This window comes from Cardiocondyla obscurior, linkage group LG05, assembly GCF_019399895.1.
Source record: "Cardiocondyla obscurior isolate alpha-2009 linkage group LG05, Cobs3.1, whole genome shotgun sequence".
In the NCBI taxonomy this organism is placed as follows: domain Eukaryota; kingdom Metazoa; phylum Arthropoda; class Insecta; order Hymenoptera; family Formicidae; genus Cardiocondyla; species Cardiocondyla obscurior.
In genome coordinates, this window is record NC_091868.1 from 3,155,441 (window position 1) to 3,167,639 (window position 12,199).

A 12,199-nucleotide genomic window follows, 5' to 3' on the forward strand; every position below is an offset into this window, starting at 1 on the left:
TCCATATGCGTCGCAGGCGTTCTGCGTTATTTGCATTAATTCCTAGTAATGCGATTCTATATATTACCGCTAATTGCGGTGACTCGTAAACATGCCGAATCGAGTTTACACGGATTTAATACCGGCGCGTTGACACAAATTACAGCGTGCATTAATATAGTTTTTACTACGTAAATGTAAACTTTGCATAATTCTTCTCTTAGTATTACGCGATGCGCAGCGAGCATTAAGTGCTGAAAATTTTACGAGACGGTGCTTAAAAATAAGGCGGGCTGAAGCCGGATTTAATTTTCGTTTCTGAGCTGGTTTACGGCCAGGTGTTTGAAAATTAACGAGATCACGGTGCACCTTTGCGCACTGCCGCTCCATACAAAATTGAGAAAGTAGAGAGATAGTCAACGCGCAACAAGAAGAAAATTCATGGCGTTCGCGCAGCGAAGAAAAGCGTTCGATCGCATGGGTGCATAAACAGCGGCCTCGCTGATATTAATATTGGCAAGACGGCAGCCTCTTGAAAAGATTAATATTGGCAACGTGCCAATAAATTTATATGATCTCGATGTTATACGCGGTATCTCGCGAGGATGGGATACCCTAGACGAGAAATAGCGGCAAATTTATGTAAACCTTCTCAACAAACAATCGATTAGTGTAACTTAATGATGAGTACCTCCGTAAACAGGATCCATGATCCTTATTAAGATGTCGTGAAATTGATAGCTAAGTATCGCAAGAAGATCCGAATAGACAACACGTCCCCGGATCAATTTCGGGTAGTCTTTGAAATGTTGCGAGGCGTTAATTGGACATAATTGGCATTGGTCACGTTTATTTATACCTTTCCGAAATAATTCATCGCGAATGAGTGCGACGCCGCGGCAAAAATATCCCCGAACGAAACCAATTACAAACTACGAACAAAAAAATCATGCGACTTACCGATCTGCATGAGCTTCAGCGGAGTTGTAGAATTCTGGCGTTGGCTGAAACATAAAATAAAATATATTATTGTAGGCATGTAAATTGGTTCACAAAATTAATTAAAAAAAAAAGGTAAAAGTTTTTATTTAATATTTTATTTTAAAGAATATATATTCACCTAAGAGTTGCTCCGCCGATGCAGGACGCCCGTCCCGGGCCTGCTCCTCCTCTCAGATGGGACGTGACGAGCCATCCTTCCGCGCACAAGTAACTCGCGAACGCGACCGGGTGAAGTTACAATCGCGAAAATTACTGAACAAATTTATCGACACTCCCGGATTAAAAAGAATCGTAAAAAAACGCCCGGTAACTATCGGCAGCCCCGAACGACCGACGAACCGGCTGCAGTTCGTATAATTTCGAATCGGCGTGCGGCACTAAGCGATGCGACGCAGCGGAGTTTCTCTTGACCTGAAACAAAAAAATAAAACAATTATTTAGTAGATATCAAATTTAATTAAATGAAAAAATTAAGAAACGTTATTAAAAATTCAAAGAAAAAAATTGATATATACCCATGGGTTGCTCCGCCGGGGCAGGATACCCTTCCTGGGCCTCCTCCTCCTCTCAGAACATCAGGCCTCCCGTCAGGGTGCTTCCTCTCAGACCATCCGAACTCCGTCCTCGCACTGGTCCCTGCGAACAAAAAACCCAGATAATTAGTTTAAACTGCGCGAGTCTACGTTACACTTTTGGAAAAAAAATTACTTCGGTAAGATGAACGCGTAAGGATATTACTTACTATAAGGAAAGGAGACTTAATCGCACGTGCTCTCCTCACACGGAGAATCACACGTGCTCTCCTTACACAGATAATGGAGAGGAGACGATAATTCTCGTACCGAGCGATTTTTGTTGGACGCAATACGCAAATGAATATTACTTCCGGTACGGAGACACGTGGCTGCTGTACAGTGCGTAGGGAGTACGTGTGCTTCGCGCGACCGCTGGAGAAGGACAAAGCGAGAGTGGGAGTGGTGGGGGAATATACCTAACGCGCGGCACGTAGGCTCGCGTTCGTTCTTTCCCCATCTCTCCCGCCTCACCCCACCTCCCCCCGCGCGCCTATCTATTCGTTATTCTCGTTCGATTTAATTGTAATATTTAATTCGTATGTCCAGACAAAGACGGTACTTCCACCAGGTCGTTCTTGATCTCGAAGATCGCGAAGACCGTCTTTGCCTGGACATATTAATTAAATTATAAAATTAAATCGAACCTCAAAATCGACAGCCGACGTTGACTCTCGCTTGGCGTGAAGCAAGCCAAGCGAGAGAGAACTGATCAGCGTCGATTTTAAGCGGCAACAATTAAAAATCTAATTGAACATAATTATCGTTGGTCACGTTTATTTATATACTTTTCCGAAATAATTTATCGCGAATGAGTGCGACGCCGCGGCAAAAATATCCCCGGACGAAACTAATTAGATTGCCAAGGCGACGCGACACGCCACGCCACACGTCGAGAGATTCGCTAAAGAGTCACCGTTTCCCTTTTTTTGCTTTCAGGACAGCTAAAAAGTCCACGGATAACCGAGCACCCGTCCGACATAATAGTCGCGAAAAATGAGCCGGTGACGTTGAACTGCAAGGCGGAGGGTAAGCCTGAACCGGTGATAGAGTGGTACAAGGACGGTGAGCTCGTGCAGACGTCGCCGGGGGATGTCAAGTCGCATCGGGTCCTGCTGCCTACGGGATCCCTGTTCTTTCTACGAGTGATGCACGGCAAGAAGGAGCAGGATGGCGGTGTATATTGGTGCGTCGCGCGGAATAAGGCCGGATCCGTCCCGAGCAGGAACGCTACTCTCACAGTCGCAGGTAAGATCGTCTTCTCTCTCTCTTTTTTACGCCCGGATTATACCGGGTAGCGTATCGGACAGACATCGCGGGGGATACCGCTCGTTAAACTCGGAACGAATCCCCGTGAAACGAGCTTCTCGCCTTGAGGAGCCTCACGCCCGCCGAGTGTCCACGTCGATCAAACGGCCCCGGCGGATTCAGCGAGAAGAGCGACAGCTTAACCAGAACGAAATTTCCCGGACAGCGCATCGACCGGTCGCATTCTCGCGTGAACCGGCGCAGTATGGATTAGCTATTGTCGCGATACGACTAAGCGTTGTCCGTCGCTTGGCCTGTAATTATTTTCCGCGCAGGTGTCGATTAGCGTAATCTTGTAGCCGGCGCCGGGCCGATAAGATTGCCTCGGCTCTCGCTCATAGAAATTCCAATCGGTAAAATTCATCTTTTCGCGCTCGCTAAATAAATTTTATACGTTCACGGACGTGTAAAACAAAATGTTGTAATCACTTAGTCGTAATACGCTCTTTGTGCGCTATCGCGAAGATCAAGCGCCAGTAATTTTTCAATGTCAGTTTACAGTCCAAGGGATTACCAGTTGATAAATCGGTTGAGTTAACAAATCGCCGAAGCGTAAATACAATTCATGCGTAAAAAAAGAGCACGCGAGCATCAATAAACGTAATTTTATACTCGACGGTAAAATTTCTAAATTTTATATACGGGTTCATAATTTTACGCGGTGCATTTGCTTATCTCCAAGTGCCATTCGTCACAGCACCTTCTCTCTTTTTCTCTTCCCTTCGTTCTTTTTTTTTTTTTATATGATAATCTCCCACACATATTTCTCTGCCACTTTCCATAAAACATAGTCAAATAATAGAGATTAATTTTATTATATTACACAACATCGTGCTTAACAGGGAGAAAAAGAGAGAGAGAGAGAACAAACAAAGGCAAAACATTCAATGACTACTTCACGAATGCGTCTCAAATTGCAGAGAATTAATTTACGTTCTAATTAAACAATTATACCCCAAGCTACAAACGGTAAAGCAAAGGCTTTCGTAATGTGTTTATCGGCCAAATTCCACGCGGTGTATTTTAATCTATTTTCCGTCGGGTTAACAAGAGAACGAATAAACTCCTCCTCCCTACAGCAAAAATGGTTGCATCCGCGCGAAACTCGACGTCTTCCTCAAGATTCTCTTCGCCTCTGCCTCCTGCAAGCTCACGAGAGTCTCGAAATGACTTCTCTCGCCTTCGTGCTCGTGCGCCCACGAGGAGGTCGCGAGGGCGAAGTGAACGGCGACGACGGGCAGCGGTGACACGAACGAAAACGAACACCCCGTATGTACGGGCGCAGGAAGGAATAACCGTGATTTATACGGGATAGAAGTCGACTCCTTCGACTAAAACGAGCCATGTTTGTTTAGAGGCGATCGATATCCCGGGCGACGCACCCTCGCCTCTGCCCGTCCGTGGTATATGCCCGTCCGCCCGCTTGCCTGCTTGCCTGCTTGCTTGCTTGCTGGTTGGTAACGACCGATTCACTCGCCTCACCTCGCCTCTACTACCTACGAGTCTGACGATGCGACACCGACCAACGCCTGCCAGACTGGCGAAGAATGCACTTCGACCGTCCGTGTGTGCACGCGGAGCGAACCCGAGTCCCCCGCGCTATTGTGGGGGCCCCCCCTTTCACGCAGCACCTCGCTCTCGCGCCCCGGCTAATCCCGATTATGATCTCGAGAAAAGACGCCGTACAAATTGAATTAGTGACCCGGAGTCAATGTAGCGTTTCTGCAAATCGCCCGAACTCACGGAGAAACATCTGTGTAACTCGACCGACTCTCTCCGGCACTGCGATATTGAATATCAGGTTATTGAATATCCGACCGTTCCCGTCGCGATTGAATCGTTTCCATTTTTATTCCGCGGTCGTGGAATCGTATATTCTCGCGCGGGGAAAAAAAAACCCAGAACGTATGACTGTCGAGGAGGAGGACGAAAAAAAAAAAAAAAAAGAGAGAGAGAGAGAGAGAAAGGAAAATAGGAAATCGGCGAATGTGCGGCGCGTCGCATTACGGAAGATTAAGAACGATAATGGAGAATCCCGATAATGCGAAAGCGGATCGCGCACGCCGCTTCCCATGTTATTCCCTTTTCCGTGGGCTCGTTATTTCAAGTCCGTATATACTATAACAGCCGTGTGTATATCCCCGTCTGTACCTGCACACGCGTGCAGCTCCGCGTATCGCCGATGCACCCGCGCGTTTCGCGTTTCGCGTACGCGAGCATCGGTTACGCCGATGCATCCGAGCTTCGTAATTTATAGAACACGATATCGCTCGTTAATTGCTTATTGTAATACGCGCAGCTATCCGTAACGTGCATTTATGCGACAGCGCACGGTTAAATATGCAACCGTAATGGGAGTGCTTAGCAGAGAACGGACCGGAACGCGCGCTCGGCTGTTCTATCTCGCGAAACCCCGGAATCTCCAGAATATTGATATTGCCTCGCAATAAAATTTCTGCCGAGGCATCTATACGCCCGTAATTCGGATGCCGAATCCAAATTAGGGAGGGGGGAGGAGGAGGGGGAGAAGGATGTATCCCCTTCGTGCATATTAGAGAAAGCTGCGTCATTCGAATAAGGTTTCCCCCCCAATTTTCTATCGTATTAGTATGGCTCGTGAATCTCAAATCTCTTGTGCTAATTATTATCGTATAAATTAAACGGTCGGTTTAATCATTAATAATGAATTAGTAATAGGCAATTGCATGAAATAACAATGAACGATTATTATTTATGAACTCGAATCAATTTCGTAAAAGAGTGGAGAGGCTTTACTTTATTTCGCGGGACAAAAGAGAATCAATTTATTAAATGGAAAATAAATTAAACATTATATAACCGGTAAAACTAAGCTGTTATTTCACAGAATTATAGCCTGAGAGGCACTCGTGCCTTTTTCAATCTTTTTAATTATTAATAATAAATTAATAAGAGACGCAATTGCATAAAATAATCAGCACGCTTATTATTCATAAGTGAAATTAATTTCGTAAAAGAGCAAGAATTTATTTTATTTTATAAAACAAAGGGAATCGATGCAACGAATGGGAAATTAATTCAATGTTATATAATGAGGAGGCCAAACTTCTCATCTCGCAGAATTATCGTCCGGGAGATATTTCAGCCTCTTCGTTTTCTTTGGAAAAAAGCGGAAAAAAAGAAAAAAATAATCAGAGGTGCGAAAAGACACGAAGATCTCTCGGGCTTTGTCGCGTTCTCCTCCGTCGCAGTTTTGAGCATCGCGAACCTCGCCTTTCTCGGTAACTAGATTCGCCAAGTAGCCGTCTCTCGCGCCCCTTTGTTGTTTTTGCTGTGGCTCGCGCCGCTCGCTCTTTCCCTTTTCTCTCTTTCCTTTTCTTCCGTTCTTTCTCCATGTCTCGACTCCGCGCTCTCTCTCCGACTCCTAGCGTAATATAAATAGGCCCCGGAGATCGCCACCCGAGCCCCCTTTTCACTCTATACGGAACGCGACCCGGCACGCCGCGGAGACAGGCGGACACGGCTTCTCGATCCGGGCTATCGCCGTATAATGCATAGCTTACCGCGTTATAATGGGAGCTTACGCACAATAGTCGTGTACCTCGCTCGCCCATAAGGCTCTCGACCATGGGCGCCGCTACGCCCATTTTCTTTTTCTTTTTCTTTTTTTTCTTTTTTTTTTTTTGCGTGGAGCAACACGAGCTTAGAGCTCTTTCTGGGAACCTGTTAGTGTATTCCGGACCGGTTCCTCCTTTTTTTTTTTTTCTTTCGTCTCCGTTCATTCGAAACACTTTGAAACGGAATGTTTTAAAAAACATTTATAAGGCTTAAGAGATCGCAATATTTTTATCCGCGCGGCCACGATCTCGTCCACAATTGTAACGAGAATATAATATCAGTTTGTTTGCTCCCGCATTTTTTGTATCCCGCAGTATGCATATGCGATGACGCAAACACTTTCTCCGAAATTGATTAGATACCGGTTAATAACGTACGCTAGATAAACCACGTCGTACTTTATCTCAGGCGTTATTACGTAATAATGTTGCATCTTGATAAATGAGCTCGTCGTCTGAAAACCTTCTAATATCTCCTATTGACACGCATAGTTTGTCTATGTTCAACATCGATGAGTAACTTATCGCTTTAAAATATGCTCGCGCGTAGTCTCGCTCGTTCCTTTTTTTTCTTTTTTTTTTTTTTTTACTCCTACAAATTAAACGACATGTTTATCGCGCTGACAGTGATTTATATCTTGGCTAGATAATTATTAAGAGACTCTCGATACTCTTTCGAGCACCAAACTGTTGCGAGCGGAGTCACTTTGGGGTACTCGAGGGCAAAAAACGCAGCAGACGTGCGGCTGACCCAGATATATCTTTGAAACGATAGAGGATGATCCCCTGTGACTAGTAGCTAGATTATTCGTAGACGACGGGACATCGTGGCGCGAGCGGTGCATCAAGCGCGACCTTACATCGCGGCGCAATTTAGCTCCCGCATCCGAGATGTCGTTTTCCCTAACGGGAATATAAAGTAATGTTCTCTCGGCATATCTTACAAAATTTATAATTGGCTACGGAGGGAGTTCGCCTCGGTAGAACGAAGGACCGAAAAATAAAGAGAAATAAGAGAATAAAGAATCCGTTTTTTTTAAATTAAGCAAACTCGGCGAATTGTGAGCTCCAGCGGTATAATTATCAAAGTTAGGACATGTCGCGGATGAAAAACATATAAAACGGCAAGCGTATATTTCACAAAACATATATATATATATATATAGATGTATAAAATGTTTCAATGTGAATTGAGGTTTCGTTTTTCCGTTTCTCCAAGTGGCTCGAACTCGGAAAGACGAAAGATAAAGAGGACGCAAAACCCAGCACGACTGTTTCTTCTTTCGCAGTGTACGTCTCGAGTTTCCCAACTTTACGATACTTATATCCGAAGTACAAACCAGCCGAAGCTCGTGCCAAGATCCGGCGGGCGGCCGAAATTGAACCGTCCCTTTCCGAGATAAATGCGGCTGAATTTTGACAGATTAGCGCGCCGACGGGCCGAGTACTTTACTCCCTTTAAACGTTACGAGAGGGGGAGGGATTTAGGGTTGTTTATTTTAACGCGACGCTATCGCACCTCACGACGTCGAAACTGATGGCGGGGTCCGAGGATGACGGGGGAGTCGTAAGCGCCAAAGAATAAACGGGAGAAAATGAAGATAAATTGGAGTAAATAGGTGGTAATAGGTATAATGTCGCTGCTATTTAATCTTCATTAAAGCTAACGTGCCTCCTGTCTCCTCCGGCTCGTCTCGCGACAGCGATATCGGGACCGTCACGGAGACAGATATGTTTTTAGTGGAGCGTCACTTCGGGTTCGTCAGCTCGATGTATATCCGGGCGAAACGAGAGCGGATGGACGATTGTTAAAAAGTGCACGGCGCGTCGCCGGCGGCTGATTATTCATCGGACTATTGAGATAATAATTTTGCAGCCGTGCGACAACGTCGGATGTGACGCGGCGTGTTTGTCCTGCCAATAAAATGGAAAAAGCTCGAGGGGGATTAATGAATAGCGTCGGTGAAGCTTCTGTTCCGTTGGACGCTTTCACGTACCCTTGGTGTCACACTCTTGGTTTCACGCGTCTTTGTACGATAACAGTCGGTTTATCCGATCGCCTGCACACGTAGTCTCCCGCCGAGCTTTTTCTCGCCCGATAAAAATTTATTCCGCACCTTCACAGAGTTTTGTAGATATATTGAATACAGTTTGAACATTACTGACAGAGTTGAATAACTTTTTCCCCACCTGCTTTTTGCACAGAAATACATATCCGTATAAGTAACGTCTGAAAAGTTGGCAGCCTGACGCGTTCCGCACGGGGTGTCTCATTAGAATGCGGGATATATTGCAGGTTAATAGGTACACACTCATAGCTAAACGAAGTTTAACCGATGTCACGAAAAAGACCATACTCGGGAACACGAGTTCCCTTTGTAAGAAATCGTAGACGGAGGCGGTGACAGGCAATTATAGGTCTGACGGTAATTGATTTGATGCAGAGACGGTAAAACCAATTGGGAATGGGAATGTGAAAGGAAATTGGAGACGGGGTGGGAAATAATAAAGAAAAAAAAATAATAAAAATAAAAAACTAAAAGAAAAAAAAAAGGAAAGAGCAAGACTGTGAAAGCTTTATCGAGTTTAATTCTTTATTTTATGAGACGATATATAATACCGTCCGCTCTTTTCTGAAAATTTTATTTCCGCTCGCCCAATGTTGTTACGAAGAGTATTAGACCGATCGTTTGTTCACTGCGCCGGAAATTATTACGAAATACGTTAAACGATATTTATTAATATCAAGATGTATTAATTGACGTTTTGTAAATGATTTATTTGTTAATATCGACGCATATCACCACTGTAATTACGTGTCGTAATTATATGTCGTTGTTGACGTAAAGCCGGTCTCTTTCTCGATTGATGCGATTGATGCCTCTCTCTCCCCCTCCCGTTTCAACGATGCCCCCGCGAGCCCTTTAAAATCCGTTTCGCGAATAATTATACATCACGTTAGAAACTCTATCGGTTTTCACTTACGTCGTCGGCCTCCCCTTCGATCTCTCGGCGTCGCATGCATGCATGCATGCATGCGTGCATGCATACCAAGGAGGCGGAAAGCACGGGATGAAGGTATAGCGGGAACAAATGCGCGGAGAGAGCTTACTGTATGATCTAACGAATGGACTATTCGGCGCGCACCCCATTTTCTATGCCTCCGACACGTACCGCGCCACGTGGTGCATACATCTGTCCGCCCCCCTGGCTTCTCCTCCCCCAGGTCGTCGCCTCGTCCCGTGACCTCTCTCGTTTTCCCCCCTTCGGGCTAACGTTCGAAAGCCAGGCTCTTTCACGACTTCGCTCGCGCCCCGTTCCTACTTTTTCTTCGACTCGGTCCATATTACTACGAACTACGTACTCCGGACAACCCTCATTATTGGCCCGGCTATTAAATGGTTATAACCTTGCGCTCTTTACAACACGTGCCGCCCGTTCGCCGGTTTGACAAGTTTCGCCGCGGCTGTAGTTTCCTTTGGGAGGCAAACCGCCGCCGTGCCGCTGCTCTTTGTTAACCCGCGCGGCCAAATCGAAAATTATTCTCTCGTCAGACCCGGCGGCGATTAACTCTCCGAGCTAGCGGTCAAGTTTTATTTGCCTTTCTATCCAATCTTCCATGCCGAATAGTCGCCGGGAGATGAGCGCGATCATCGAGGCCGCTACTACACATTTAATGCGCGCATAATATATTTAAAGAATAATACCATGTATTTTTGAAGCGAAATGTGAATATAAATTCCGCTCTTTCTCCTTCCATCGCAACGTCGTATTTCTTCCCGTCACATTTTCCTCCGCCCGCATCTCCCGTGTAAAATTTTGGCAATGAATGCACCGAGTCTCCGCGATGACGCTGCACCCGCGCCGAACAATGGTGCGATTTTCCTGACGCGACATTCACGGCGGAAGAATCTATAATCTCGTCGCACGATTTCACCCCTTCGACATTCACTCGCCGCGAAAAACTTTATGATAATTCTCCGGTTCCTCTGTCTGCCGTCGCCTCCGTCGTAACGTACAGTCGAATACGCCGCGCAGCGTACCATTTCGCTCTTAAAGAGTATGGGATTGTTTTACTTGAATCCGGAGCGCGATTTTATTAGCGCGAGATGTGAGCTAACGAGATCTATGTTAACAGTCAACGTTAATAATATTTGACGAATTTCGAGCGCGCCTTGCACTCGAATAGCATCACCCCTAGCTGCATCTCCGGCGCGCGGAAACTTTTCTCAACTACTTTCCGCGCAACGGGACTGGGGTAAAGATTCCGTGATGTTTGCTCGACAACTGTATAAACAGGCGGCGATAACGCCCAGTTCCTGTCGGGAATTTCGAACGTTGTTGTTCGTAAACGCCGTCCCACCGCGAATTTTCGCGTGCGCGCATCCGGAATCACCGCGGCGGGCGCGCGCCGGGCTGTTTAACATTAACAATGAGCTGCACGGCGCCGGTAATTATTTACCACATTTTATTATGCGTTTTACGAACTACCGCCCGCCTACAATTTAGTTGTCCAATTCGTTCGGAAACACCGGATTATACGGGATTTATTTAATACCGCGAGCCATTGCATTAAACGGACGTCGATTTTATACCGATTCGCATCTAATTGGTTTTATCGCGTTCAATTCGGATTGCGCATAATTGCATTTCCGAGCTGTAATTTAGCTATAAAAAAAAAAAAACCCCCGAGGTGCTGTCTGAGTTTATTAATCTTACAAAATTAATTGAGATTGATATTTCTGAAATTCGGTTTTGAATGGGAATAAATTGAAATAAAACTGACAAAAAAAAAAATTAATTATTAAGATATTCAAAGAATCAAAAGACGGACAGTCGTGAGACCTCATGCAATATAAGCTTAATGAGCTTAAAATATATGTAATGTATAACATGAGCAGAAGGTAATTTAAAACGCGACGTATGATTTATATATTTGATTCGCTAAATATGTATTACAGTGGAAATATATTCCAGTTAATATTACAAAATCGATAAAACCAGATGCGACCCGGTTCCGCGGTTTAGCTTAGGTTTTGCGCGCTGGCAAAACTCGTGCTCGATGACTGTACAAAATTCTCCCTTCTTTACGATCCACGAGAGCGCTGCGCAGAGTTACCTCACAACGTCACGCGGGTTAATAAACTTCCTTATACTGATATATCTGCAAACGTTTTGCACAAACGACAAAACGACGGAGAGAGAGATACGAAGGGGAGAGATGGATAGGAGAATCTATCGCGATAATGAAAAGAAACGAACTGCGGAGCTCGTTATTGCGCTAGATAAACCGGACGCGATTCAGCGCGATGCAATTTCGCGCGATATCGCGATTACATCGCGAACGAAGAGAGGGTTCCGTCAGATTGGATTGTCGCAATCACTCTCTCACCCCGGCGTCATCATCGTCATCGTCGCTGTCGTCCCTTCGTGATTGAGCTTTTCTCGGCGCGCGCGTCTATTAGGCGTATGGCGCGGCAAAAATTTCCGAGCGGAATTCGTCAATTAGACGCACACGCGCTGCCGGGCTTTCATTCCCTGAGCCCCCTCGTCGTCCCTTCTGCCTTCCTCTATCCCCCTGCCTCGCTCTTCCTCCGCCGCCCAAAAAGACCCGGGATAAAATAACACCTAGACACCCTCCGCTTGCTCCGACCCTTTTCGCGCGGCGCTACGCGCTCGCTCGCTCTGCTCGCTCGCTAGTTTTCTCGCGTGGGGCGCGCGGGTGTATCGATTAGCCCGCGA

General features: G+C 45.8%; 2 protein-coding genes across 4 annotated transcripts in view; one reads left to right on the forward strand and one right to left on the reverse strand.

Moving 5' to 3' along the window:
- Nucleotides 1-12,199, reverse strand: part of LOC139102640 (uncharacterized) — a 132,826-nt gene that overhangs the window by 58,861 nt on the left and 61,766 nt on the right. For 2 of the 3 annotated variants that reach the window (XM_070656709.1, XM_070656708.1), the window contains exons 10-11: nucleotides 1,100-1,617; nucleotides 940-983 (exon numbers count right to left, since the gene is read on the reverse strand). The gene's annotated coding sequence lies outside the window, so the exon portion shown is untranslated. The remainder of the gene's footprint in view (nucleotides 1-939; nucleotides 984-1,099; nucleotides 1,618-12,199) is intronic. The other variant, XM_070656707.1, reaches the window with a different exon arrangement.
- Nucleotides 1-12,199, forward strand: part of LOC139102638 (roundabout homolog 2) — a 91,832-nt gene that overhangs the window by 20,469 nt on the left and 59,164 nt on the right. The window contains exon 2 of the mRNA XM_070656703.1: nucleotides 2,493-2,801. Within this exon, the coding sequence (XP_070512804.1) occupies nucleotides 2,493-2,801 (309 nt within the window). The remainder of the gene's footprint in view (nucleotides 1-2,492; nucleotides 2,802-12,199) is intronic.